The sequence below is a fragment of the Anastrepha ludens genome, chromosome 6 (genome assembly GCF_028408465.1).
Source record: "Anastrepha ludens isolate Willacy chromosome 6, idAnaLude1.1, whole genome shotgun sequence".
Taxonomy (NCBI): domain Eukaryota; kingdom Metazoa; phylum Arthropoda; class Insecta; order Diptera; family Tephritidae; genus Anastrepha; species Anastrepha ludens.
Genome location: NC_071502.1, coordinates 17,577,522 through 17,601,830, shown reverse-complemented (window position 1 = coordinate 17,601,830; position 24,309 = coordinate 17,577,522). Strand labels below are relative to the sequence as shown.

At 40.1% G+C, this 24,309-nt stretch overlaps 1 protein-coding gene across 5 annotated transcripts in view; it reads left to right on the top strand.

Moving 5' to 3' along the window:
• LOC128866436 (calcium and integrin-binding family member 2) overlaps positions 1-24,309 on the top strand; it is a 61,597-nt gene that overhangs the window by 1,983 nt on the left and 35,305 nt on the right. For 3 of the 5 annotated variants that reach the window (XM_054107159.1, XM_054107158.1, XM_054107157.1), the window contains 7 exons: positions 2,098-3,166; positions 3,585-3,731; positions 9,906-10,006; positions 14,845-15,063; positions 15,673-15,731; positions 16,011-16,151; positions 21,291-21,762. In XM_054107159.1, coding sequence (XP_053963134.1) covers positions 2,530-3,166; positions 3,585-3,731; positions 9,906-10,006; positions 14,845-15,063; positions 15,673-15,731; positions 16,011-16,151; positions 21,291-21,762 — 1,776 coding nt within the window. In that variant the 5' untranslated portion in view covers positions 2,098-2,529. The remainder of the gene's footprint in view (positions 1-2,097; positions 3,167-3,584; positions 3,732-9,905; positions 10,007-14,844; positions 15,064-15,672; positions 15,732-16,010; positions 16,152-21,290; positions 21,763-24,309) is intronic. The other 2 variants (XM_054107161.1, XM_054107162.1) reach the window with 1 other exon arrangement.

Genomic DNA, 24,309 nt, shown 5'->3' with positions numbered 1-24,309 from the left:
CATCCAGCTACTTGCTCCGGAGCGCCCGAGCACCCTTTGTTAATTGTTGAATAACTCGAAAAGTATTTGTCGGATTCACTTCAAATTTTCACACAATATTTTAAAGATATTACTTAAGAAAATACAAAAAAAAATTCAATTTTTTGAAAATTCTGCCTACCCTTAACCCCATAAGTGTATGACACTAATAAATCTTGCTGGCAACACAAACGGAAAAAAATAATAATTCGATACCATTATAACTTTTTTATTAAATCATTTGGCTGTTAAAATACAAGATTTTTATGGATATTATTATATCAGCTCCTGCTGGACACTCACTTCACAAGGGCATTCTTTGCCCTCACAAGGTTTTTTTGGTAAGACATGGGGACTAATCCCTAGAATGGCCTTATGGACATTCACCACAGTTGTGCAACCCATAGTAAGTATGCATCCTTAGCATGGTCGCCCAAGGTTAAGCAAAGAAAAGCAGTAAACGAATTAAACAAACTGCACCGCCTGGTATGTGTCGTTGGTATGTGTGCTCCTGAACATTACCACCGCCTTAAAATTATCTTAAATTTATCTGAACTTAAAAGTGGGGATATGAAAGGGCATTTAAAGATCCTAGAAGACTTCCTACATAATCCCATTCTTCATAGGGATGACATATTATCACTCAAAAAGTATTGGCTTCAGGAACTCTGTTGCACCTTCGCCTCAAAATGAAATGCCATTATGCTCTCTCAATTTCCCCTACTTTGCAATTTTTTTTTTTTGATACATGAACACCAAAACTTGATAATTATTACAAATTATTTGCTTTCTGAACATACCCAATGTAGTTAAATTTCCTTTTAAATCCGACATTGCTATACAAAATTTCAATTTTCCTTTCGAGAGAGAAAACTCCCCAGGTAAATCTTGCTACTCTTTCAACTCAAGTCGAACAAATTGCGCGATATATTTTGATGATACCAGACAAAGCTAGGGAGCTGATCTTGTCTATTTACTTCAAGATTCTCATAGCCAGTAAGGGCTTTGTTTTGAGAAAGGGAAAAGCCACAATCGACGTTCCCACAAAACAACTTAAAAGTCCCTACTGCTCAATACGTAACATTTGTCCAAAATTTGACGTATACCAACCAGCCAGTCGTAAAAAGAACTGATAAAAAGAAGAAGAAGAAGAAATCGAATTCAAAGAGAAACATTTTTTTATACTCAAACTTTTTTTATACTTTTCAGAAAAGTGAACTTTTACATCTTAGGGGATTTACAAAACTTACTACTCGTAGGCCAACTTATTCAGTAAAATTTTAATAAAAATAACAATAAAATTTCGGATTACCTAAATGTGTATATTTATATTATAATAGAAGTTTTTTATGATGAGTTTATTATAAGAGAAATGAATAGTTTTGGCCATTTGAGCTGATGAGTTTATGATCAGAGAAATGAGTAGTTTTGACCATTTGTGCTGATGAGTTTATGAAAAGAGAAATTAGTAGTTTTGGCCATCAGTGCTGATTACTTTTTGATTACAAAAATGATGAGTACCTATGATTATTAGTGCTGAGAAGCTTGTGATGACAATAATGAGTTGTCAGCAGTTATTACGTTGTAAGAATAAGAATGATTAGTTGCCTTGCCTTTAGAGTATGGTAGATATAATTCTCAGTTATAACAAACTGCTATTGGTAAAAGAGAGATAGAATATCACACCGACAAGGGGAAACTATCAGAACTTTTCCTTGGCTAGAACGAAAATGTGTAGTTTAATGAGGCTAGTGATGATAATATGAGTGCTTATATGATAGTCAGCTGTTTTGTAGGGTTCCTGTCGCTCTACTTGAAAATATTTTGCAATTTATGTACATAAACGCATACATATAATACGAGTATAGTGATTAATTTCGATAAAAGCTAGAAATTTTTAAACCAATGTCCAGATTTTCTCTTGGCGGTATTGGGGCGCACGAATGCGTTTGCAGTGTAAACAAACTGATTTGAGTAGAATTTCAAAAATCTTTTAGTTTGTAGCTTCGTAGTAAATGGTTGCCAGTTTATAATAGTCTTTCTTTGGTTTTGTTTTTTTTGTTTGCATTTCACACACAGAACTCTGCTGCCTTTCCTGCATATGCCCGCGCACTGCACTCAACGTGCTTCTGTGCCACAGAGGAATGCAGTTAGTGGGGCATTTTACATAATTTGTCGACGTATTTACGACGCGCAATGCACACCATGTCCAACTAATCTGTTTATCTACAAGATAAGCTCTGGCTATGAATCTGACGCTTAACACAACAGAAAATAACAAGCCATAGGAAAACTATTGTTGTAAAAACGAAGCTAAAGAGAGAAAAACAAAATTGAAACTTTCCTATTTGCACACAGACAAGTTGTTTTTTGACAAGTAATACAACTCTGGTCGCAAAATCGCTAGATCCTGCACCAGCACCTCTCTACTACCATTCCTGCCATTCGTTTATCAACGGACATTCAGCCGGACACCTCAAACCGAGAGGAGAGTGAAGAGCATTCAAAAAGATGGCAGAAAACGACAACAATACCACAACGGACGTCAGCCAGGAAGAAGAGCGGCAACAACAGGACAACTCCCGCATGGCATTTGCCCGCTCGCCAGTGCCCGCACCAGCTCCAGTCAGAGCGCCACAACAAATTCACCAACAAGAACAATGTGGTGCGAAAATATTGCAAATGCTACTGGGTATTGCGGTGCAACCGAAAATGCAAATAGAAACGATGAAGCCGGAATCAGGGGTAGAACAACAACAGCAGTCGCATATGGAATTGAGCCAAATCGAGTTAATCTATCGCGCGGAGGGTAATGCAAATTTGGTGCTCGCATTGCCGCAATTTAAAAAAGTTTTGCGTCTGCCAAAAACTTCACTGCCACTTCCGCTGCCGGCTACTAGTCACAGCAACAGCAACAGCAGCAGCAGCAGCAGTACTAAGTACAACAAAATACAAATTGGTAATACGCAACGGCAACGAGATGTGGAAGTGGTCGACATAGAGTGGCAGCAACATCAAGAATCTCAGCAGCAGCAACAACAATCACAACAAACTCAAGAACGGCAATTGCAACGTCAACAGAAGCAGCTAAAACGGCAGGAGGTAGTCCAAAGTGCTTCCGACCCGGCTGTAAATCAAAATGCAAAAGGTTAGTTTTTGTGGTAGGATATTATGCGGTGCGCTGTTGTGTCCTAGCGGTAACGATATCGACCCGCAGCCAGCCAGCCAGCGCAACCAGCCAGCACAGCGTCATTTTTCCAATGCAATATCGTGTGGGTTGAGCCGCACTCAGCATAGCAACATGCTGGCATATTGTTTATTTTTCTCGAAATGCTTGTTGGCAAAACTTGGCACGAATCTATACCGAAATGTGTTTATTTCATTTATTTGATATAAAATTCTATGCCTTCGCCGGTTGCAAACTGATTGGTGCAGCAGCTACATTCCGTGCCAGATTTTGCTGCACATCAACTTATCTACATAAATACTTTGACTGCTGCGCATAGTTTCATTGCTGGTCATTTTATTGTTGGCTAATTTATTTCAAATTGTAACCACAATTGCAGACTTGACAATGGAGGATTTTGTGGCTTACATCGAGGTAATACGAAATCTGCTTGGAAGCGAATATGTCTGCGAGACGGAGATTGTGCGGATAGCCAAGGAGGAGGACATAAGGTGGATAAATGAGCAGATTCGAGCAGAACGACCAGGTATGTAAAGAAGCAGATTTCACAATTGAGATCTGACATATAGAGAGGGTAATAAATTGTGCTTAAAAATCCAGCGTACGTATTTATGTAGTTAGTATGTAGCATGTAGCACATACAGTGATGAACAAAAGTATTGGCACAGCGAGGTACACTATGGAGCAAAAGTGATCACAAAATTAAAATTCAGCTGTCTTATAATCAATTTCAGCGCTATGCATGGTTTTTTATTAAAACTGGTATCACCTTTTTTGGAATTAGTGTGTTACAAAATACTAGGAAACAAAAACAACAATTATATTGTAGTATAACAGAAGAATTTGCAAGCAGCGAGCATTTAAGAGCAACATGTTATCACTTTTCCCTCACCTCTATTTCCCCTTATGATTTGGAAGTTAACCGTTAATAACAATAACAAGTTTATTTATTTCGATAGATTTGTATTCGTTACTTCCTTTATTTTTCTGTTGCGTTGTGGTTTTCATTCGTTAAGGTTCATTTTGTGAGTAAAATTTATATTTTGTGAAAAATGCGAAAAATTAATAATGAAAAAGTGGTAAAGGCTGGAGAATTAATATTAGAAGGCAAATCAACGAGACAAATTGCTTCTGAGCTACGGATATCTCAAGCTATGGTGATGAAAATTAAAAAAAATAAAAATTTGAAAGGGCCAAGTGCAAAAAATGGCCGCCCTCGTATCCTATTTGACCAAGATGCAAGGCACATGGCCAGAAGTTTAATGGCTGGAAAAACCAAAACACCCAAAAAAAGCTGCTGAAAGCATAGGAAATAAGGCTAATGCTTGGACCGCGCGTCGGGCACTAAAAAAAGTTGGATATTTTGCCGCCAAAAAGCACAAAAAGCCAAAACTTTCTGTCAAAAACAGAAAGGCTCGAATGTCATTTGCCTTAGCTCATCAGCATTGGACTATAGAAGACTGGAAACGAGTGATATGGTCTGATGAATGCAAAATTATTCGGATTAACTCAGATGGCATACGATATTTTTGGTCTGACACAGGAAGTGCCACCCAGAGTCATCAGGTAATAGAAACGGTTAAACATGGTGGCGGATCACTGATGGTCTGGGGTTTTTTTCCTATTTCGGAGTACGACCGTTAGAGCTTATTAGAGGAATCATGACGAAAGAGGTGTATCATCAAATTCTGTACGAAAATATGCCGGTAGCTTTGGGTCAAATGGAATTTCCAGAGAATGAAATAATTTTCCAACAGGACAATGACCCCAAGCATTCCTCAAAGCTCGTCCGAAATTTTCTAAAAACCCAGAATTACGAGACCATTGAGTGGTCATCTCAAAGCCCTGACCTCAATCCTATAGAAAACTTGTGGTCTATAGTGAAACGACGGTTAGGTAACTTTGATGAGGCCCCAAATAGCATTCATGAACTGTGGGAAAGAGTTTAAATAAGTTGGGAAGAAATACCGGTAGAAACGTGTCAAAACTTAATAGCAAGCATGCCGAAACGTGTGAGTGCAACAATAAGGGCAAAAGGAGGAATATCGAGTTATTAAAATTTTAACTACAATATGTATATTTAAATTTGAATTTCGAAGCGAATGCAAAACTTAACACATGTCCTTTTTTGGTTTTTATTAATTAATAATATAGAATATAATGTTAAGTTTATAAGTACAATGTAATCAAGTTCCTACACCTAAGTATAGTAATATAAAAAATAAACAATGCTAAAAACTTAAAAGCGGTATTAAAATTTCTGCTGAATCTTTTTAAATATCTTTTTTGTGCTCACTTTTGCTCCATAGTGTACATCCGTGTTAACATTATTTTTTTTTTTTGTTGTGGTCACCGGAGAACATAGGTTTGAGTCTCCGTGAAACACTAAATGAAGAAAAAGTTTTTTTTTTTCTAATAGCGGTCGCCCCTCGGTAGGCAATGGCAAACCTCCGAGTGCATTTCTGCCATGAAAAAGCTCCTCATAAAAAAATATCTGCCGTTCAGAGTCGGCTTGAAACTGTAGGTCCCTTTATTTGTGGAAAAACATTAAGACGCACGCCACAAAGAGGAGGAGGAGCTCGGCCAAACACCCTAATCTGTTATATTTAATTAACATTAATTATAAAAAGAAAAAAAAATACTTCTTATAACGAAACAAAACTATTGGCACTGTTAAGGGGTTATATACGGTTAGAATTTTCAAAAAATCGATTTTTTTATTTTTTTTTCTTAAAGTACATATAATTAAGAATACACACAGTACCGGTGAATATTTTCGAAGTTACACGGCACATTTGAAAATGCGTTTCAGAGTACTTCAAAGTGCTTTCCAAACTTTAAACGCGTTTTTCTCAAAATCGGTGACCAAGGCTACTCTAAAATGGCTAAACCGATTTGTCTCAAATTTTAACACGAGCTTTTTAAATATCTGTTTTAGAAATTAATCGAAACTTTTTTCTCATCGATAAATATTTTTTTATAAATAATTTAAGGTCGAAATTTTGGTCAAAAATCGATTTTTTTTTTTGAGAAGCCGCCATTTTGACAAAAAACAAGTGCGTGTAGCGTAGTACACATAACAGAAGTGAAACTTTCAAGACAGACAAAGAAATAGGGAGAGACCCTAGAGTGAATGAGAGAAAGAGAGAGAGAGAGAAAGAATATATATATATCTAAATAAAATCACAACATTTGCAGAGAATACAAATAGACAAAATTTACAGAAAACGGAGAAGGGCCGCCGGACACAAACCCTGGAACCAACGCGCACTGCTCCGAGCGTTTATCACCCGCACAAACGCAGCGATTCCAGGACCGCAACAACGGCATAAATTACCGCAAGGCAATACCAATAAATCCGACACCGGAATAGATAGCACCTTATAGTACGCACAAGCAATAGCCAGGAAACGGAAATAAGCGTCAAAAGTAGGCACAAAAAAAAAAACGCCAAAAAAATTGGGGCCAAAAAACGTCCCAAACAGTAGGCACCAAGAAAATATAACGCCAAAATGTAGGCACCAAAAATATATTTCCTACAAGTTTGCACCAACAAACAAGCGCCAAAAAGTAGGCAGTGTTATTTCTCACTAGAAATTAGCAACCACAAGGAGATCTAAGATATAAAGGGTGATTTTTTAGCTATTATCTTTTTAAACAGCTGACGCACGTTTCGTGTTTTGTTTCACTGTGAAACATCTTCAGTTTAGTCTATAATTTAACCATGAATCGTTTTACAAATGAACAGCGCTTGCAAATCATTGAATTTTATTATTAAAATGCGTGTTCTGTTAAGAAAGTTTGAAGTCGAAAAATTGTGCTCAGCGATGAAGCTCATTTTTGGATCAATGGGTACGTAAATAAGCAGAATTGTCGATTTGGGAGTGAAGATCAGCCAGAAGAATTGCAGAGCTACCAATGTATCCAGAAAAGGTCACAGTTTGGTGCGGTTTATGGGCTGGAGGTATCATTGGACCGTACTTCTTCAAAGATGCTGCGAATCGTAACGTAACTGTGAATGGTGAGTGCTACCGGGAAATGATATCCAACTTTTTTTTGCCCAAAATGCAAGAGCTTGACTTGCATGACATGTGGTTTCAGCAAGACGGTGCCACATGCCACACAGCACGCGTAACAATGGACTTGTTGAGAGGCGAGCTCGGTGAACATTTTATTTCACGTTCGGGACCTGTCAATTGGCCACCCAGATCGTGCGATATAAGGCCTTTAGATTATTTTGTGTGCGGCTATGTTAAAGCTCATGTCTATTCACACAAGCCTGCTTCAATTAACGCATTGGAAGACAACATTAAAGCATGTGAGATACCGGCCGAAACATTGGAAAGAGTATGCCAAAATTGGACTAAGCGGATGGACCATTTGAAGCGCAGTCGCGGTCAACATTTGTGGTTTTTTGAAAAACTTTCCTATAGCTCTTAAGGCCGGCGGGCCAATTAGATGCCCTAAATTCAGTAGTTTTCGCGAAGCGTTGTAGGATCAGAAAAAAAACAATTAGCCAAATGAAGTTTTGGGGATAGTTTAATATATATTTGAACTAAAAAAAAAAATGTGTACAATCTCCAACAATATATTGTAAGCCGAGTTATCAATAGATTCCCAGAGCGCCTTGCCACTGAAGTATCCAACTTCTGTACAAGATACAACTTGCAATTTGAAAACAAAAAAAAAAGATTATTAATTTTGATGTAATTATCTTCGATGTGAACTAAGAAAATTGGGAGAAACACGTAAAATTCGAATTTTTGGGGAAGGTAGAAAAAAAAAGTGGGTTTTCAAGGAAAAAAAAACTCTTCAACTGGGTAAAAAAGTCGCTTAAAAAAAGTTTTTGGATGTTTTTTTAGTTCACATAGAGGAGAAAACAATACTGAAGATAACGCATTTTGAATGAAATGGATAGCTCGTTTAGTTTTTTTGCAATCGTGTACATAAATTAGGTAAAATCGTGAAAATGAAAAGCCGAGAAAACGCGCTTCAAAGTCAACAATAAGCGCACGGTTGCTCGACGCCGCACTACGCTCGGCTCTGTAGCTCTGCAAATACTTGGAATTTAACTCTGAAAATTTGTGTCTCATGTTCTTGAAAATCTAAGCTATTGATTTCAGGAAAAAAAAAATCGATTTTTTGACCTTTTAATTGGCCCGCCGGCCTTAAAAAATCACCCTTTATATAAGATATAGCTCTCTCTCTCTCTCTCATTTTCCTCTCCGTTATATCTTTTTTCTCTTTCGCGGAACGAAAATGCCCAAAACGTTGCATGGCCTTGAAATTTTACTCTCCATTCTCGCTCGTCCATCGATGCCTAAGAAGTTTCACTTCAAAAATAACAAAATAAATAAATAGAAGAGAGGAGAAGAGAGGAGAAGAGAAATAAAAAACTAGTTTGTAAACAAAAAAGTATAACAAAAATCTACAAAATACGCTAGAGCAACAACTGTCAAACTCGGAGCCGAGGATATCCTTTTTTTTTTTGCGGAAAAATCTGTTCACCATGGGCCCGCTGAATGCGTAAGCTTCTGCATTCTCGATGGATTCAATCGAAAATATCTGGCTACTAAGAGTTGCCTTCCAATCCTTTTGCACATTCCAAAGCACTCGCACCCCACCATTTCACTTAATACTTGCCATTTATTTGCTATTTGTAGAATTTTATGCAGCATCATTCCGAAGCAATACTCTTTTCAATTTCCTCAAAATTGTTATGTACCATCAAGCTGTAATGGGACCATACCGCCACCACTCAGTGGCATCAATTTTGCAGCATTTGCACTTTTTATTGTGTTCCATTGCTTGCCAGACCCCGCTTGTTACCTTTCGACATTTATTCGATTTTGGGCTACTGCTGGCAAAGAAATACAATCGATCATAAAAGTCTTCTATGCACTTCGGTACACCAACGGGCGGGCGTCTGGATCATAAGCTGGCTGGCTGAACGCATTCAAAGTCAGCGTGGCTGGCATTATTCTTGCTGCACAATGTATGTTTGTAACTACTTGTCGGCACTCCTCCTCTTTTATTCATATGACCATCTTTACGGTGAAGTGGAGATAGAAGGTGTCGGTCGTTGGTGTAGCAACAAAATTCCCAGCTGACTTATTAAACATTTTAGTACTCGCCAACCGAACAATGACAAGCAGCAGATGACTCAAAAGTGTTACACATTGCCGGCTTGGCTGGCACATCAGATAGATGGCTAGATGGCCATAGCAAATAAGATGGCCATGTGCCTTGTGCTTGAATGGGGCAGCGTCTATTGACACACATGGTTGTCGAGCAATATTTCATCCATGTTAACATTGTTGTGCATGTTTCTAATACTCCTACAGCTCTGGGTAAATATTCCGCCACTTTGGCTATGACCATAAAGCACAAATGCATCGACATTGTGCAATATTTAAGTAAAATGCCCATTTCTTTAGCCTTACAGCTCCTACAGCGCTCACCTCTTTGGCACTAAAAAAATTTTTGCATTTTCATCTATTGCATTTTTTAACTGAACTCTCGCGTTTTCTTCTTTTTTCTCATTTCAATTTTCATGCTTCTTTTATCGGCGCATTCGGCTTGTGACGACTTCCCCTACGGATTGCCGCCCCCATTGCAACGACGGCTGATGTTAAACTATACATTTTGGTTGGTTGGCTATGGCTATGGCTATGGTCTGCTGCTACTCCTGCTTATGCAGCTCATCGCCGGGATAAAGAATTTTGTGGGGAATTCGGTTTGCTGCTGCCAGATGCTACACGCTTGCCAATAGCATTCGATATTTTACTTTCCAATTTGCAGGTGAGTTTGGCAGCGCTGCCATTAGATGAATTATGATGGTGTTCAGGTGTATTGCTACACGAAACTGATCCCATACACACTTACACACACATACATACATACCATACTAGAACCTATGCATAGGTGTTGCTGGGTCTAGGTACTAAATCCATTCACTGTGGGTATTGGTTATAAATACTTCTTTTTGATGTATTTTTGTGTGTTGGTTTTTTTTCATTTTTGGTTCTGCTGTGCATTGAACAACACCAATTTCGGCTTCTTTATTGCGCCATTGGTGCAACGTGGTCATGCAACAACGGCAATAAATCATCCCACTTGTGCTTTTTTTTGTTTTTCTTTTCAACTAAAATGCAGCGAAAATGGTGAATTGCAATAAAAAAATATAAAAAAAAAAACGAGGCGTAGAAAGCAAGATTTTTTCACAAATATGATCGTTAACCTGGTTTAGAAGCATTTTTCGGTGCTAAGAGCATTTCATTAAAAAAACAATTTAAATATAAGTTGGCATTTTATTATGATGCAGTGTACAAAAAAAAAAAAAACACAAAAATCTTATGCAATTTCCTGTATACGTAGCTGCTTTATCGAGCGTTTATGTGTTGGCGTACGTGAAGTATTTTCCAGGAGTTTGTGGAGTTTTCCACCAATGCAACAATAAAAATTAATTAAATCAGTGAAAATCACAAGCAGTGGGAGGGCGGGAGATCAATAAGTACGCGCAGAAAAGCGGAATGGGTGTGAACTTAAAAGTAATATTAGTATTTTTCTGGTCTTTGAAATATTACCTTTTAAGTCTAATACATGGACACTTATGGGGGGATTCCCGTTCTCCAGTTTAAAAAATCGATTTTTTTTTACCGATTCTTGTTTATTATACTTTGAAAGAACTCTGTGCAAAATTTCATACCGAAATTCGTTAAATTGACGAAGTTATGCGTGATCAATGAACTCGGCGCGCTCCATAATACTGAGAAAGCGCGCGAGCAATAGCCGAGCGGCGGTTTTTATTCCGAGAATTACTTCTGTCCTTGTCGAATTTTACGTCGGGGTCAGCAAATGGTACAAAATCAATTTTTTGAAGAGGAAGAGGAAGTACTATATGGTCCTGGAATAGCTGATTAACACGGAAATGCTGTGAGTCTTAAATATATACCTTTTTCACATAAATATTTGAATGCGTTTTTCTCAAAACAGAATTTTTCTATAGAGCCGCCATGATATCTCGAGAACTATTCTGTCGATTGCTGTCAAATTTGACACGAATCTCGAAATAATATCTGTCTCTATCATAAACTACGGAAAATAAGATACATGCATGACTTTTTTTTATAAATAAAAATCCGAGGAAAAAATGTGCGAAAAAACAAACTCTGTCTTTCAACCATCGCAGTTATGCCTATTAATTTTCGAAAAAAAATTTTCCAATAGGTCGTACCGAAACTTTATTCATAAGCAGTAAAATGCCATTTGAATTTCTCCTTTCAGACAACCTGGAGCTGAGTTATCGTGGCGGCCAGCGACCAGGAATTTTCATAGAAATTTCACCTCGAGCGTTGTCAAAGCAACAATTTTCCAGAAAATCGACTAAAAATTGAAGTTGATTTTATATAATGCATAATAAATATGGCTGTACATTTTCCAAAAGATTCAACTGATAGTTTTCCCAATAAAAATTCGTAAAAAAACCGTATTTTTTGGCGTTTGAAATGGGAATCCCCCCTTATGAGATCTTTCATAAATTTTATTAGGTGCGCAACTAAGTTCCCGCTGTTTATCAATAGATGCCGCCAGCAGTGTGTGCTCGATTCTAACACAACCTAAACGTCATAAACCAAGCTTAGACATATGGTAAACAAACTGCTTCGACACATAAGTGATTTTGTTTTGGTATCCTATACTTTTGGTTTTGTGAAAATGTCTGATTTTGTGCCGAATAATCGTCATTTGCGGGAAGTGTTGATTTCCCTCTTTCATTCGAAAAAAAAAACGGCGGCTGAAGCGCATCGAGAGCTACAAAAAGTTTACGGAGATGCTGCTTTAAGTGCAACAACGTGCCGAGACTGCTTCCGTCGCTTCAAAGACGGTGAGTTTAATGTTGACGACCGTCCGCGTGAAGGAAGGCCAAAAACCTTTGAAGAGGCTGAATTGGAGGCAATGCTCAATGAGGATCCGTGTCAAATGCAAGAAGAGCTTGCTTCAGTATTAGGGGACTTGGGTTCCTTATGAGTTAAAACCAAGAGGTGTTGAACGTCGTTTTTCCGGCTGTAAACAACTGCTCCTGCGGCAAAAAAGGAAGGATTTTCTTCATCGCATCGTGACGGGTGATGGAAAATGGATTCATTACAGCAATCCAAAGAAAAGAAAGTCATGGGGACTGCCCGGTCATGCTTCTACGTCGTCACCTCGGCCGAATACTCACGCTGCGAAGGTTGTGCTATGTATTTGCTGGGACCAAGTTGGTGTTATTTATTATGAACTGTTCAAACCAAGCGAAACCATCACTGGGGATCGGTATCGACTTCAATTAATGCGATTGAGCCGAGCACTGCGCGAGAAGCGGCCGCAATACGCGGAGAGACATAAAAAAGTGATTCTACAGCATGACAACGCCCGGCCTCACGTTGCCAAGCCCGTTAAAACCCATCTGGAAACACTGAAGACATCAAAAAATGGCTTGATCCGTGGATAGCCACAAAAGATAGACAGTTTTATCGCGATCTACCGACCAGTACAAGAGATCTACCAAAAAGATTGGAAAAAGTATTAGCCAGCGATGGGCAATAATTTCAATAATTCATTTGTCACTATTTTTTCAGAACAAAAAAAGAAATCGAAATGCTTTGCTTGGACCAAGACGAAGTTATAGAACAAGAATTCGCTAGCGCCATAAGAAAATTTTCATGTATTTTGTTTTTGCAATTTATAAGTTAGATTGTCAAAATATCAGTGATAATGTAAACAAACAAATAAGGCAACAACAAAGAAGTAGGCACTTTGACATTCCAATCACCAACTCGCAACCCAAAACAAATCAGCTGCTATAACGAAATCACGTGATGCCAAATCGCCTTGGTCCGCACCTTCAAAATATAAGCACAAATAGGCAACTTCATTTCAGCATCTGCAATCCATTTTTCCCCTCGAAGCTCTTTTTATCATTTTTGGAAATAAATATTTATCTGAAGTAATTAAATAAGGATTATTTATTAATCTAACTATTGAAGAAAATTAAGACCTCAAGCCTTATTCGATCGAAGACCGGGCAGACGCACAGAAAGTGGTGCGCCGTCCCATCCTCCTCTCCACATGCTGGACAGAGTGCACTGTCTGAGATGCCTACCTTTTCCATGTGCTTCGCCTATAGAGAATAGCCCATCATCAATCCAACCAGCTGCCTACAGTCTCTTCTCCCTTCTGTGATAGTCGGTCGGACATGACAGGTAACATCAGTTTTACCCATCTGAAGCCTCTTTCAGCCTGCCAAGCTCGCTTGAAGGTTAAAGTAACCCGTTTGCTAACCGTGGCTTTGATTACTGCAGAAGGCAGTGCCAGAACGGGATCCGGGCCAAGAAAGCCATAGAACACAGATGGATTCCATGTACACTCCAGAGCCGGAGTCGTGTTCGATCCTGGAGCCATCCGCGAAAATGCTAAAACAGTGTTTGCCGGGCGCATTTTCAGAATTTGACCACAATTGAGCCTCTGGCAGTACCACACTGTATCTCTTGTCAAGCACGACTCTGGATGGCATGGAGTCAAGGGGCAATAAGTTAATCAATTACATATTCGCCGTTACTCCTTGCAACCTCTTCCCACCTCTCGACCAATTTGTTGATGCCGTTCCACCAAAAATCGCCTGGTCTGGTGTCAAAGAAGTTGTTGAGCCAGTTTTTAAGGACCTCTGTGTTATCGAAGGTAATGCCCTTCATATGGTTTGACAGGGAGCGGAAAAGATGGTAATCGATCGGTGCAAGGTCCGGAAAATACGACGGATGCTGAAGGGCTCCCGTTCGAGCTCTTGGAGCGCGGCTTTGTCGACTTGTGCAACATGGGGCCTGGTCTTTTCAGCTGAATATGTTGAAAAAAGGTATCGTTCGGGAATGGCATAAAAAAGGTATCGTCCAAGAATTGTTCACTAAGCGTCAGGTTCGAAAGACCCTTTGTTATCTTAACTTATTCTCTCATACCTTAACTTATGTTTTCGTACCTCATAGTAATCTCACCTTAACTAATTTTATCTTATTTGAACTTCACTGCATTGCTGATCTTCCACTTGCGCTTTCTGACAGCGGTAAGCACTTGAACCTAATTTTGGCCTGCAAGTTCTTCAGTTGCTTGGTATTCCTGTAAGCACCTGTCAATCGATCAATCACACAAAAAATGTATATGAATGGAAAGCCATTTATTTTTTTTATTTTTTCCAAACTCTTAATTTTCATTCAGTATTTGCAATAAAGTAAGACATTAATATTTACAACCCCGCCATTATGCGCCGGCAATCGAATACGATATTTATTTTCAATTTAACCTCTGGTGAACTGTATTGACGGCAAATCGCATTTTTCATATTTATATGAATTATGTAAATTATGCCCTTCATAACGGGTTTCTTCATGCATTTTATTGTTCATACTTTCCAGCTGCAATTGTGCACTTCGCTGGATACTTACAAGTACAACACCGAACATCGAACAATTAACAATATTTTGTTTCTTCTTTTCTTTTCACGAATACAATAAAACAACAATAAAATGCATATCATCAACAAAAAACGGAAAACATTAAACACAACAATTACACAAACAAAAATGGCGAAATGTAAAATAATGCAATCGAAGGCGGAATTTATTGGCAACACATTCGCCATCGAAATAAAACCGAAGCAGGGTTGGCTGCTGCCGCCTGATGTCGTCAACAAATTGTACTTTGACCTGAAGAGTCCAGCGCGCACCCAGGCAATGGTGGAAGCGACAACAACAGACGTCCAGCGGCCGGAAGTGGAAGGAGACAAGAGCCACGCTGCACGGTGTCGTTTCTGTGCCATGCAATATCTGAAGGTGAGTGGAAGAGTGTGAAGAGTGGAAAAACAAAAAGAAACATAAAAAGCGAAAACATAAAAGGCAGCGCGCAGAGAAATGATAATACTTCGTTAGACAACCGGCTTGCCGCAGCATTGCCGGCAAATAATTCCGTTATTCCGTTTTTATTTCGTGCAATTGCCCCACAGCATTGGCTGCCACGTGGTATAAGCAACATTGGAGCTGCTGTCAGCCATATCCATTCTTCCGTCGCCGCCGGTGCAGCACGTTGGCGTAGTGAAAATTGTCATTGAACGCGCTGTGCTGTGCTGCTTTATTGTCTTGCCACGGGTATTTTGCTTTTGCTCTTCTGGTCGACTGCTGGAGAGCATTTCTTATGCAAATTCAGTCGTTGAACCGCAAACAGATTCCTTGTTTTCAGTTGCTCTGCGCCCTTCCTGCGCTTTCGTTTTATACTTTTTATGCTCTGCTTGTACGAGTATTTGCATCTTTTTATGTACGCGCATTTACGTGTTGCGCTTTTTATACTGATTTCATTTTCCGGCTGCGTCTCTTTTTTATTTCTGATTTCTTTAAATTATTATTGTTTTTTTCTTTTTGTTTTTTTTTTGTGATTTTTACATGCAGCTGCGCACGGGTAAAATCAACAGGCGAACTTCTTATTGCCCGATGGCGTTATTTTCCGGGTAAGTTTTGCGGCATCTGTTGGAATTTTAAAAGAATTCTGATATGCGTATTACGGAAGTTATGATGAAGTGCGGGGAGACGCCCTCTCTAAGCCGCTTTTGATTGTTGAATTATGCCAAAAAAGTTTTTGTTTCGAAAACTTCGAACTTTTTATGCATAATTTATTCTCGTAGCTATTTTTTACAATTTTTTTTATTTTATTTTTTCTTATAACTGCATATTTGCATTTGCTATTATTTACTTCTGATCGCTTTGCCCTTTTTTTAATTTTCTCACAGTGTACCTGCCAAAATGCTTGCGGCCATCGATGCACTTCTGCAATGCCCACAAAATAATTTAAGAATATTTCGTAATGGAATTTTAATATATGACGGCGAAAAGCATTCATATGACGATTTAATTGAGCACTTCTTCCCTGGGTAAGTCGTAAGCATGAATGTGGAGACATGAAAATTAGTTGGTTTCGCGCAATGCATTGATTTGTGTGGCAACTGTGCGGTAACGAGTTGCTGCGAATGTAAGAATTCGTTCATTCACTTCTTTCTTTTCAAAAAAACATCGCTCCAACTCAAGGCGAAACTATTAAAGGTGGTATCGGCAAATCAGCTGATATGCTTTTTTCTTTCGCCGTGTCCATGTGGCTGTCAGCACAGAATTAAACAAGCGAATTCATTATTTGTTTTCTACTTTTCCCAAGGCGAATCTATTAAAGGTGGTATCGGTAAATCAGCTGATATGCTTTTTTCTTTCGCCGTGCCCATGTGGCTGTCAGCACAGAGTGAAACAAAGCGGATTTATTATTTATTTTCTACTTTTCCCAAGGCGAATCTATTAAAGGTGGTATCGGCAAATCAGCTGATATGCTTTTTTCTTTCGCCGTGTCCATGTGGCTGTCAGCACAGAATGAAACAGAATCTTTAGAAAATTTCAAGGTATGTAGTTTTGTGGCCCATTGAAATTGAAATTTGAAAAAGGCGAGCCAAAGAGCACCGAGAAATTGGTAACTCCTAAAAGGCTCAGGCTAAAAAGCCTATAGTTTCGAAACTGAAAGTAAATAAATGCGTAGATAGTCAAGGGGGAAAGGAGTAATGGGGGAAAGGAGTAATGGGGGAAAGGAGTAATGGGGGAAAGAAGTAACAGAAAGAAAGGGAAAGTATAGACTCAAGGCGAATCTATTAGAGATGGTGTTGGCAAATCAGCTGATATGTTTTTTTTTCTTTTGCCGTGTTCATGTGGCTGCCAGCACAGAATGAAACCAAGCGAATTCATGATTTGCTTTCTACTTTTGCTGCACTTTGCTTTGACAATCGAAACATTGTTGTTGGTCTAGTGCCACCACCTTTAATGAATGTGTCACCTCAATGTGCTACACCTCAAGTTCCGCAACTGCCGCAGCTAACTCCAGTACTACTAGTAATAAATTATTAAAAGTGTATTTTCAAAATATATCTGGACATCAGACTAAATGGTCGACTATTTATATGAGCAATTCTTTCCTAGACTTTGATAACTTTGTGTGCCTTAAATCGTGGCTGAATGAACACTTTTTCGACTGTGAAATTTTTGACCTCAATCTTTATGATGTTTTCCGAAAAGACCGTGAACCTGTCAAATTTGGATGTGCCAGAGGTGGTGGACTTCTCATTGCTGTTCGGAGAAAACTTCGGCCATCATTTGTAAAACTTTAGGCCAGTCAGTTTGACATCGTTCTGGTTGAAAAGGCTAGAACGAGTGGTAAGGAAAAACATTCGAGTGAGGGTATTGCTGAGCAGTCTACTTAGTAGAAATCAACATCATGCCTTACACGAATCATTCTTACACGATCTTCTAGCAAGATTGAAGCCGAGCTGGAAACTGACGAGTATACAACGTGCGTGATCGTGGACATTGAGGAGGTTTTTGGTAATGCCACTTTTGACTCAATAAGTTCCTCTGTCAAACCATTGTAAAATGGATATATTTCATACTCTCTGAGAGGCTACTAACCGCTGGTGAGAACAGTGACGAACTAATTATCGTCAGGGCCAAGCACGCATGTCTCTTCCAGGGCCCAACAAACTCAGTTACTCGATACACCCAAGGACAAGTGAAGACTTACTCCAAATGTTAACAGCGTACTCTAAGTGAAAGCAGTTTATAGGTATACGGATCAGACAATTCGGATAAAACCTAGAACCGCGTACGATTTTGAAAGAATAAAATTAATGGGATCACGAAAGGAAATCGAATAAAACTCCAAGATCCTTAAACTCTGTTACACTTCGTAGTGCATTATTAGGATGGTGTAGGAGGAATTCAAAGTAGACTCCCTCCTCAAAAATGTTAAATGAATAAATTATAAAGAAAATAAATGAATATGAACATTTTTTAATATTCGAAGACAGACGCGTCTTCATGCACTATCGATGAAAATTTCTCAAGCCGATTTGAAGCTTCTGAGCATCCATTCAGTCCTTAGCAGATAAGAAAAATTTTAAATTATGCGCTAAGAGCAAGAAATTTGATACGATATGTTGACAGTTGATGACAAAAAACCATCGCAGACAATGTTTCTGGTATTGTGCTCTTTACCAGAAGGAGGAAGCTTGATGGACTCGTTCTGCCTAAGCTATACGGAGTCACAATTCAGCTATCCAAAGGCATCAAATATCTTGAAGTAATCCTCGGTAGTAAACTCCTTTGGAAGTCATACGTTGAAACAAAGACATTCAAAGCACTGACAGCTTTCTAGCAGTGCAAAGGTGTCTTTGGGAAAACGTGGGGTCTTTCTCATAGCATGGTCCTATGGATCTAAACGGCTCTGATTAGACCTATTATCACCTATGCATCAGTGGGCTGGATGAGTAGACTCTCTCTTGTAGGAGTCAGGAGGACCTCATTGCAACTACAACGCACTATGGCCATCTGTTGCACCGGCGCTTTTCCGCCCAGCATTAAAAGCTCTGGTTAGCCTACCACCCCTTGATGTTTTCATCCAAGGAGAGGTCTTGAAGGTTATCTGCATGCTGAAACACAATGGGAATTGGTACGGGCCCCTGTCCGGCATTGGGCGACGAGAGTAGGCATGGACTTCGATCCAACGATTCTCGACATGGCCTCGTGACTCCATGCCATCAAGAGTCGTACTTGAAAGAGTTACAGGGTGGAGCTGCCAGAAGCTCAATTGTAGTCAAACTCTGAAAATGCGCCCGGCAAGCACTGTTATCGCATTTTCACGGATGGCTCCCGGACCGAGCACGGTTTCGGCTCTGGTGACGACGTGGAATCCAGCGGGGTAAAATTGCACTTTGCTCTTGGAATGCACATATCTGTGTTTCAAGTGGAGGTGGATGCTTTTCAAGAAGCGATGAACTTTGTTGTAGAAAGCAGATGGAGAGGTAGATCTGTATGTGTCTGCAGTGATGGCAAAGCTGCGCTCATGGTCTCAGACAGCCCTCCAACCACTTCAAGGGTAGTTGAGTACTGCAAATCCAGGTTGAACTATGTCGGTAGACATAATATTCTGATGCTAACATGGGTCGCTGATGCTAACATGGAACCGCGGGTAACGAGACCTCTGACTCTTTAGCTAGGACGGGCTCTGAGGCTAACTTCCTTGGCGCGGAGCCCGTTCTGCCACTCCCTTCTGCAGCCATCAAAGCCACGGTTAGCAAATGGGTTACTTTAACCCACAAGCGAGCCTGGCAGGCTGAGAGATCCTCGCAGATGGACAAAACTGATGTTGCCTGTCATGTCCAACCGACTGTCGCAGAAGGCTGAAGGGACTGTAGGCAGCTGATTGCACTGATGACGGACCACTTTCTATAGGCGAAGCACATGGAAAAGGTAGGCATCTCAGACAGTGCACTTTGTCCAGCATGTGGAGAGGCGGATGAGGCGGCGGACCACTTTCTATGCGTCTGCCCGGCATTCGCTCGAATCAGGCTTGAGATCTTTGGCACTGATGTGTTAAGAAGCGACCACCTTGGCTCCTTGGCGCCACAAGATCTACTTAGATTTCTTCGGAGTTTGGGTACATTTAAAGAAAAATAAAAAGGGAACCCTGAGTGCGGTGCAATGGACTTGATTATTGTGTCTGAGTGCGGTACCTGCTACTCTGTCCCGACAAACAAAAAAAAAATGTTTGAACAACAAAGAGTATGACAAGCTATTGGGATGAGCGTAGCGTAGAGTTACAGGAACATCACTTATAAAGGGTCCGCCATATAACTTTACGGAATTAAAAATGCTTTAAAAAAGAAACTACTCAATATTTTTCCAAACTGTTTTTTTTATTTTGAAGTACAATCCTTCCGGTTAAATATGGAACACAACTTCATTCATATGGCTGCCTCGGCTAGCCATGCACCATCCCATACGATCGGCCCAATTTTTCAACACATTTTCGATTGTATGCGGCTGTATTTCAGCTATGACATCGCGTATGTTGGTCTTCAGTGCATCAATTGTTGCTGGTTTGTTGGCATAACACTGGTCTTTGACGGCACCCCAAAGATAATAATCCAACGAAATCAAATCGCAGCTCCGAGGCGGCCAAACAATATCAGAATTTCGGCTGATAATGCGATCTTCGAAGACAGTGCGTAAAAGATTGATCGTAGCATTCGCTGTGTGGCAAGTAGCACCATCTTGTTGGAACCAAATGCCACCAATATCCTCCTCTTCAGTTTCTTGGAACACACCATTTTCGTTCAGCGGAAAAATAAAACTAATTTTCTGTCAAATCAGATGACAGCTAAGTGTTACCATTCTTCAAATAATACCTAGTTCAAATCCGCAACGATAGATGGCGGGCCCTGTATATATACTTTGAGACCTGGAAAATTTCTTTGTATCCCAATACGAGTATCATGCAACTAACCCCTCAATAACGTAACATCGATTAAAATTTAACACCCAATTAATAATTTAAATTCCTTTTTTTCTTAATTGCTTTTGAAAAACTAACTGCAGAAGTTGGTTCTATTAAATAATTTGAAAAAAAAAAAAAAAAAATTTGAAATGCTTTTTGTTAACGTAATTTTAAAAATACGGTACCTCTTGTGCCCGCCATTTGCCACATATTTCGTATTTAAACTGCAAATAAATGGAACAGCCACAGTTGCGCAATTACATTTGCAGTTGAGTGCGGCCACAATGGACCTACTGCTGCACATTTCGTTGCACACTTTTGGGACTTTCATTTTTCCATTTTTCCTCTCCTCTGCCCCAGAAAAAAAATTCAATAAATAACGCAAACTAAACAATTCATTTATTTATTCAACCATTTTTCGTTTCCACTGTAAATATATATTTTGAAAACATTTTCCGCTTTTGTAAACTTCTACTTTGCCAACTCTCCACCATCCATCCACTTTGCCTCGTATGCAATTTCCCTCGATGGAATGCCAACACCTACCTTGGCACGGGACCGACACTCGTCGTCAACGCGCCACATCCATAACATAACATGACATTGCAATGAAAACTGCAATTCTATTTACAACAACAACAACAACAACAACAACACCAACAAAATTGACAATAAAATGTGAAAAATGGCGAAAATTGTGCAACAGCGGCCAAATACAGCTTTTAAAGGATTTGATGGTGGCATGTCTGCTGAGGGACTACACGGCTAACAATAGCAAAAAGAACAGTAATAGCAGCAGAAGCAACAAAAGCAACAGCAGTATAAACGATGACAACGCTGCTGACTGTGGTGGAACGGCCAAAACTGTCGCTGGTCAGCCACACTTAAGCGCCACTTCGGAGCGACGCAAACAAATGGAGAAGGAGGAGGGCGTTGGGGTAGCGGGGGAAGTAGAGCAGAAGTTGAAAGAAAGTAAGATAATGCCAATATATCGTGCAGAAGACACCCACACAGCCGCAGCCGCAACAGCACGTCCGACTACGAGAGGTCTGACGACGATGACAAGGGCAGTGGCGCCGGAGACATATTCGCAAGCACAAATCACTGAAGTGGAAATGCTGTGCTTACCGAAAAATTGTGTCCTGCAAAAAATTTTGCATCTCCAATTGTTGTCCAAGGTGAGGTAATGTACAGTTTAAGTGTTACAATGAATATGTATGTGTGTGTGTGGGTGTGCAAATGCGCGCGTGTGTGCTTCGCTTGTGTGTTTGCTCGGATTCCGCTCGAAATAAGAAGGGACAACATGGCACACCAATGTGGGATTTACACTCAACGAGTTGATGACTTTTCAGCAAACCAAGGAACAAAGCAGCGCAAAGTGTAAAATAAAAATAAGAATTATAAAAAAAAATAATAAAACCAAATAAGATTAAAAACGACAACAAAATGAAGAACAATAATAAAAGTGGCAAATGCTGCAGAAGAAGAGTTGAAAATGTGCATATGTAAATAACGGTAAAAATGCAACATTGTAAGCACAACAACATTTTAAGAGCATTTACTTAACCACACACACAAGCGTGCATACTCACACACATAAGGGGTATGACTTTCGCACTTCTTTGTGAAAACGGAGGAACAGATAAAAGAATAAAAATTTCGTAATTTTTGAGTAGGTTTAGAAAGGTTCTTGTATAAACAGTTAGAGGTAGTCGGAGGCATGAAAAATGAGTATCATGAATTTGATTTATCTTATAAAATTATAAATTATAAATTTACTTGCACTTCTTTTTCTTCTTCTTGATTGGCGCGATAACCGCTTACGCGATTTTGGCCGAGTTCAACAAAGCGCGCCAGTCATTTACTTCTCATGCTAACCGGCGCCAGTTGCACACGCCAATGTTAAATTTGTCAATTGAGCTTCCAGACGAGCTCCAGCCAGTTCGGGTGCGGTAGGCTCTGGTTCTGAGCCAAGTCCTTCTCCACCTGATCTTTCCAACGCAGAGGAGCCCTTCCTCTTCCTCTACTACCACCAGCTGGTACCGCATCGAATATTTTCAGAGCCGGAGCGTTTGATTTCATTCAGACGACATGACCCAGCCCACGAAACTGCTGGATCTTTATTCGCTGCGCTATGTCTATGTCGTCGTAAAGCTCATACAACTCATCGTTCCCGCGCCTACGACACTCGCCAACGTGCAAAAGTCAAAAAATCTTACGCAGAATCTTTCTCTCAAACACTCCAAGTGACGCCTCATCGGATGTTGTCATCGTCCACGCTTTTGCGCCGTACGTTAGAACGGGCATGATGAGAGCCTTGTAGAGTGTTAGTTTTGTTCGTCGAGAGAGGACTTTACTACTTCATTTGCCTACTTAGTCCAAAGTAGCACTAGTTGGCAAGAGATATTCTACGTTGCATTTTAATGCTGACATTATTATCGGTGTTAATATTGGTTCCTAGATAAACGAAGCCTCTTACAACCTCGAAATCATAACACTCAACAGCCGATACGCGATTGCGCCGACTGTTTTCTGTTCTCAGAACCATTTGCTTTCCCTCTTTATTCAGTTTGGAGAAGGCAGAAATAACAGCGCGGTTGTTAAGGCCGATGATATCGATATCATCGTCATACGCCAACAATTGTACGCTCTTATAAAAAATTGTGCCTGAGCGATTAAGTTCTGCGGCTCGTATGATCCTCTCTAACATCAGGTTAAAGAAGTCACACGACAGCGAGTCACCCTGTCTGAAACCTCGTTTGGTATCAAACAGCTCGGAGAGGTCCTTCCCAATTCTGACGGCGCTGCTGGTGTTGAGCAACGTCATCTCGGGGATACCAAATTCAGACATCGCGGCATACAGGTAACTCCTTTCCGTACTGTCGATTGCAGCTTTGAAGTCGACGAAAAGATGGTGTGTGTCGATTCTCCTTTCATGGGTTTTTTCCAAGATTTGACGTATTGTGAATATTTGGTCGATGGTAGACTTTCCAGGGCTAAAGCCACACTGATTAGGTCCAACCAATTGGTTGACGGTGGGCTTCAGTCTTTCACACAATACGCTCACTAGAACCTTATAGGCGATATTTAGAAGTCCAATCCCGCGGTAATTGGCACAGATTGGCAGAGCACACTTAGAGCTTAAATTCCAATCGGCAGACATCTTTTCATTCGACCATATTTTGCTTAGAAGCTGATTCGTGCTCTTTATCAGCTCCTCGCCACCATGTTTGAATAGTTCAACCGGCAGTCTGTCGGCGCCCGCGGCTTTGTTCTTTAGCCGTGTTATTGCTATTCTCACCTCGTCATGATCGGGTAGCGGAACGACAATTCCGTCGTCAACGATTGGTGTATCGGGATCTTCACATTCTCTTCGAGGTTCGAGAAGTGTTCCCTCCATAATTTAAGTATGCTCTGGATGTCAGTCACCAGATCGCCGTCTTTGTTCTTACAGGAAAACGCCCCGGTCTTAAAACCTTCTGTAAGCAGCCGAACTTTCTGGTAGAATTTTCGGGCGTTGTTTCTATTGGCCAGCATCTCTTTCGGATAATACGTCTCTCTTCCTTTTTCAGCTCTCTATAGCGGTCCCACATGGCTCGCGTTGCGCCCGATCGCAGCGTGGCTCTATAGGCGGCATCCTTTCTTTCTGCGGCAGCATGACATTCCTTGTCGTACCAACTGTTTTTCCGTGCGCGCCGGAATCCGATTTCATCTTCGGCGGCGGT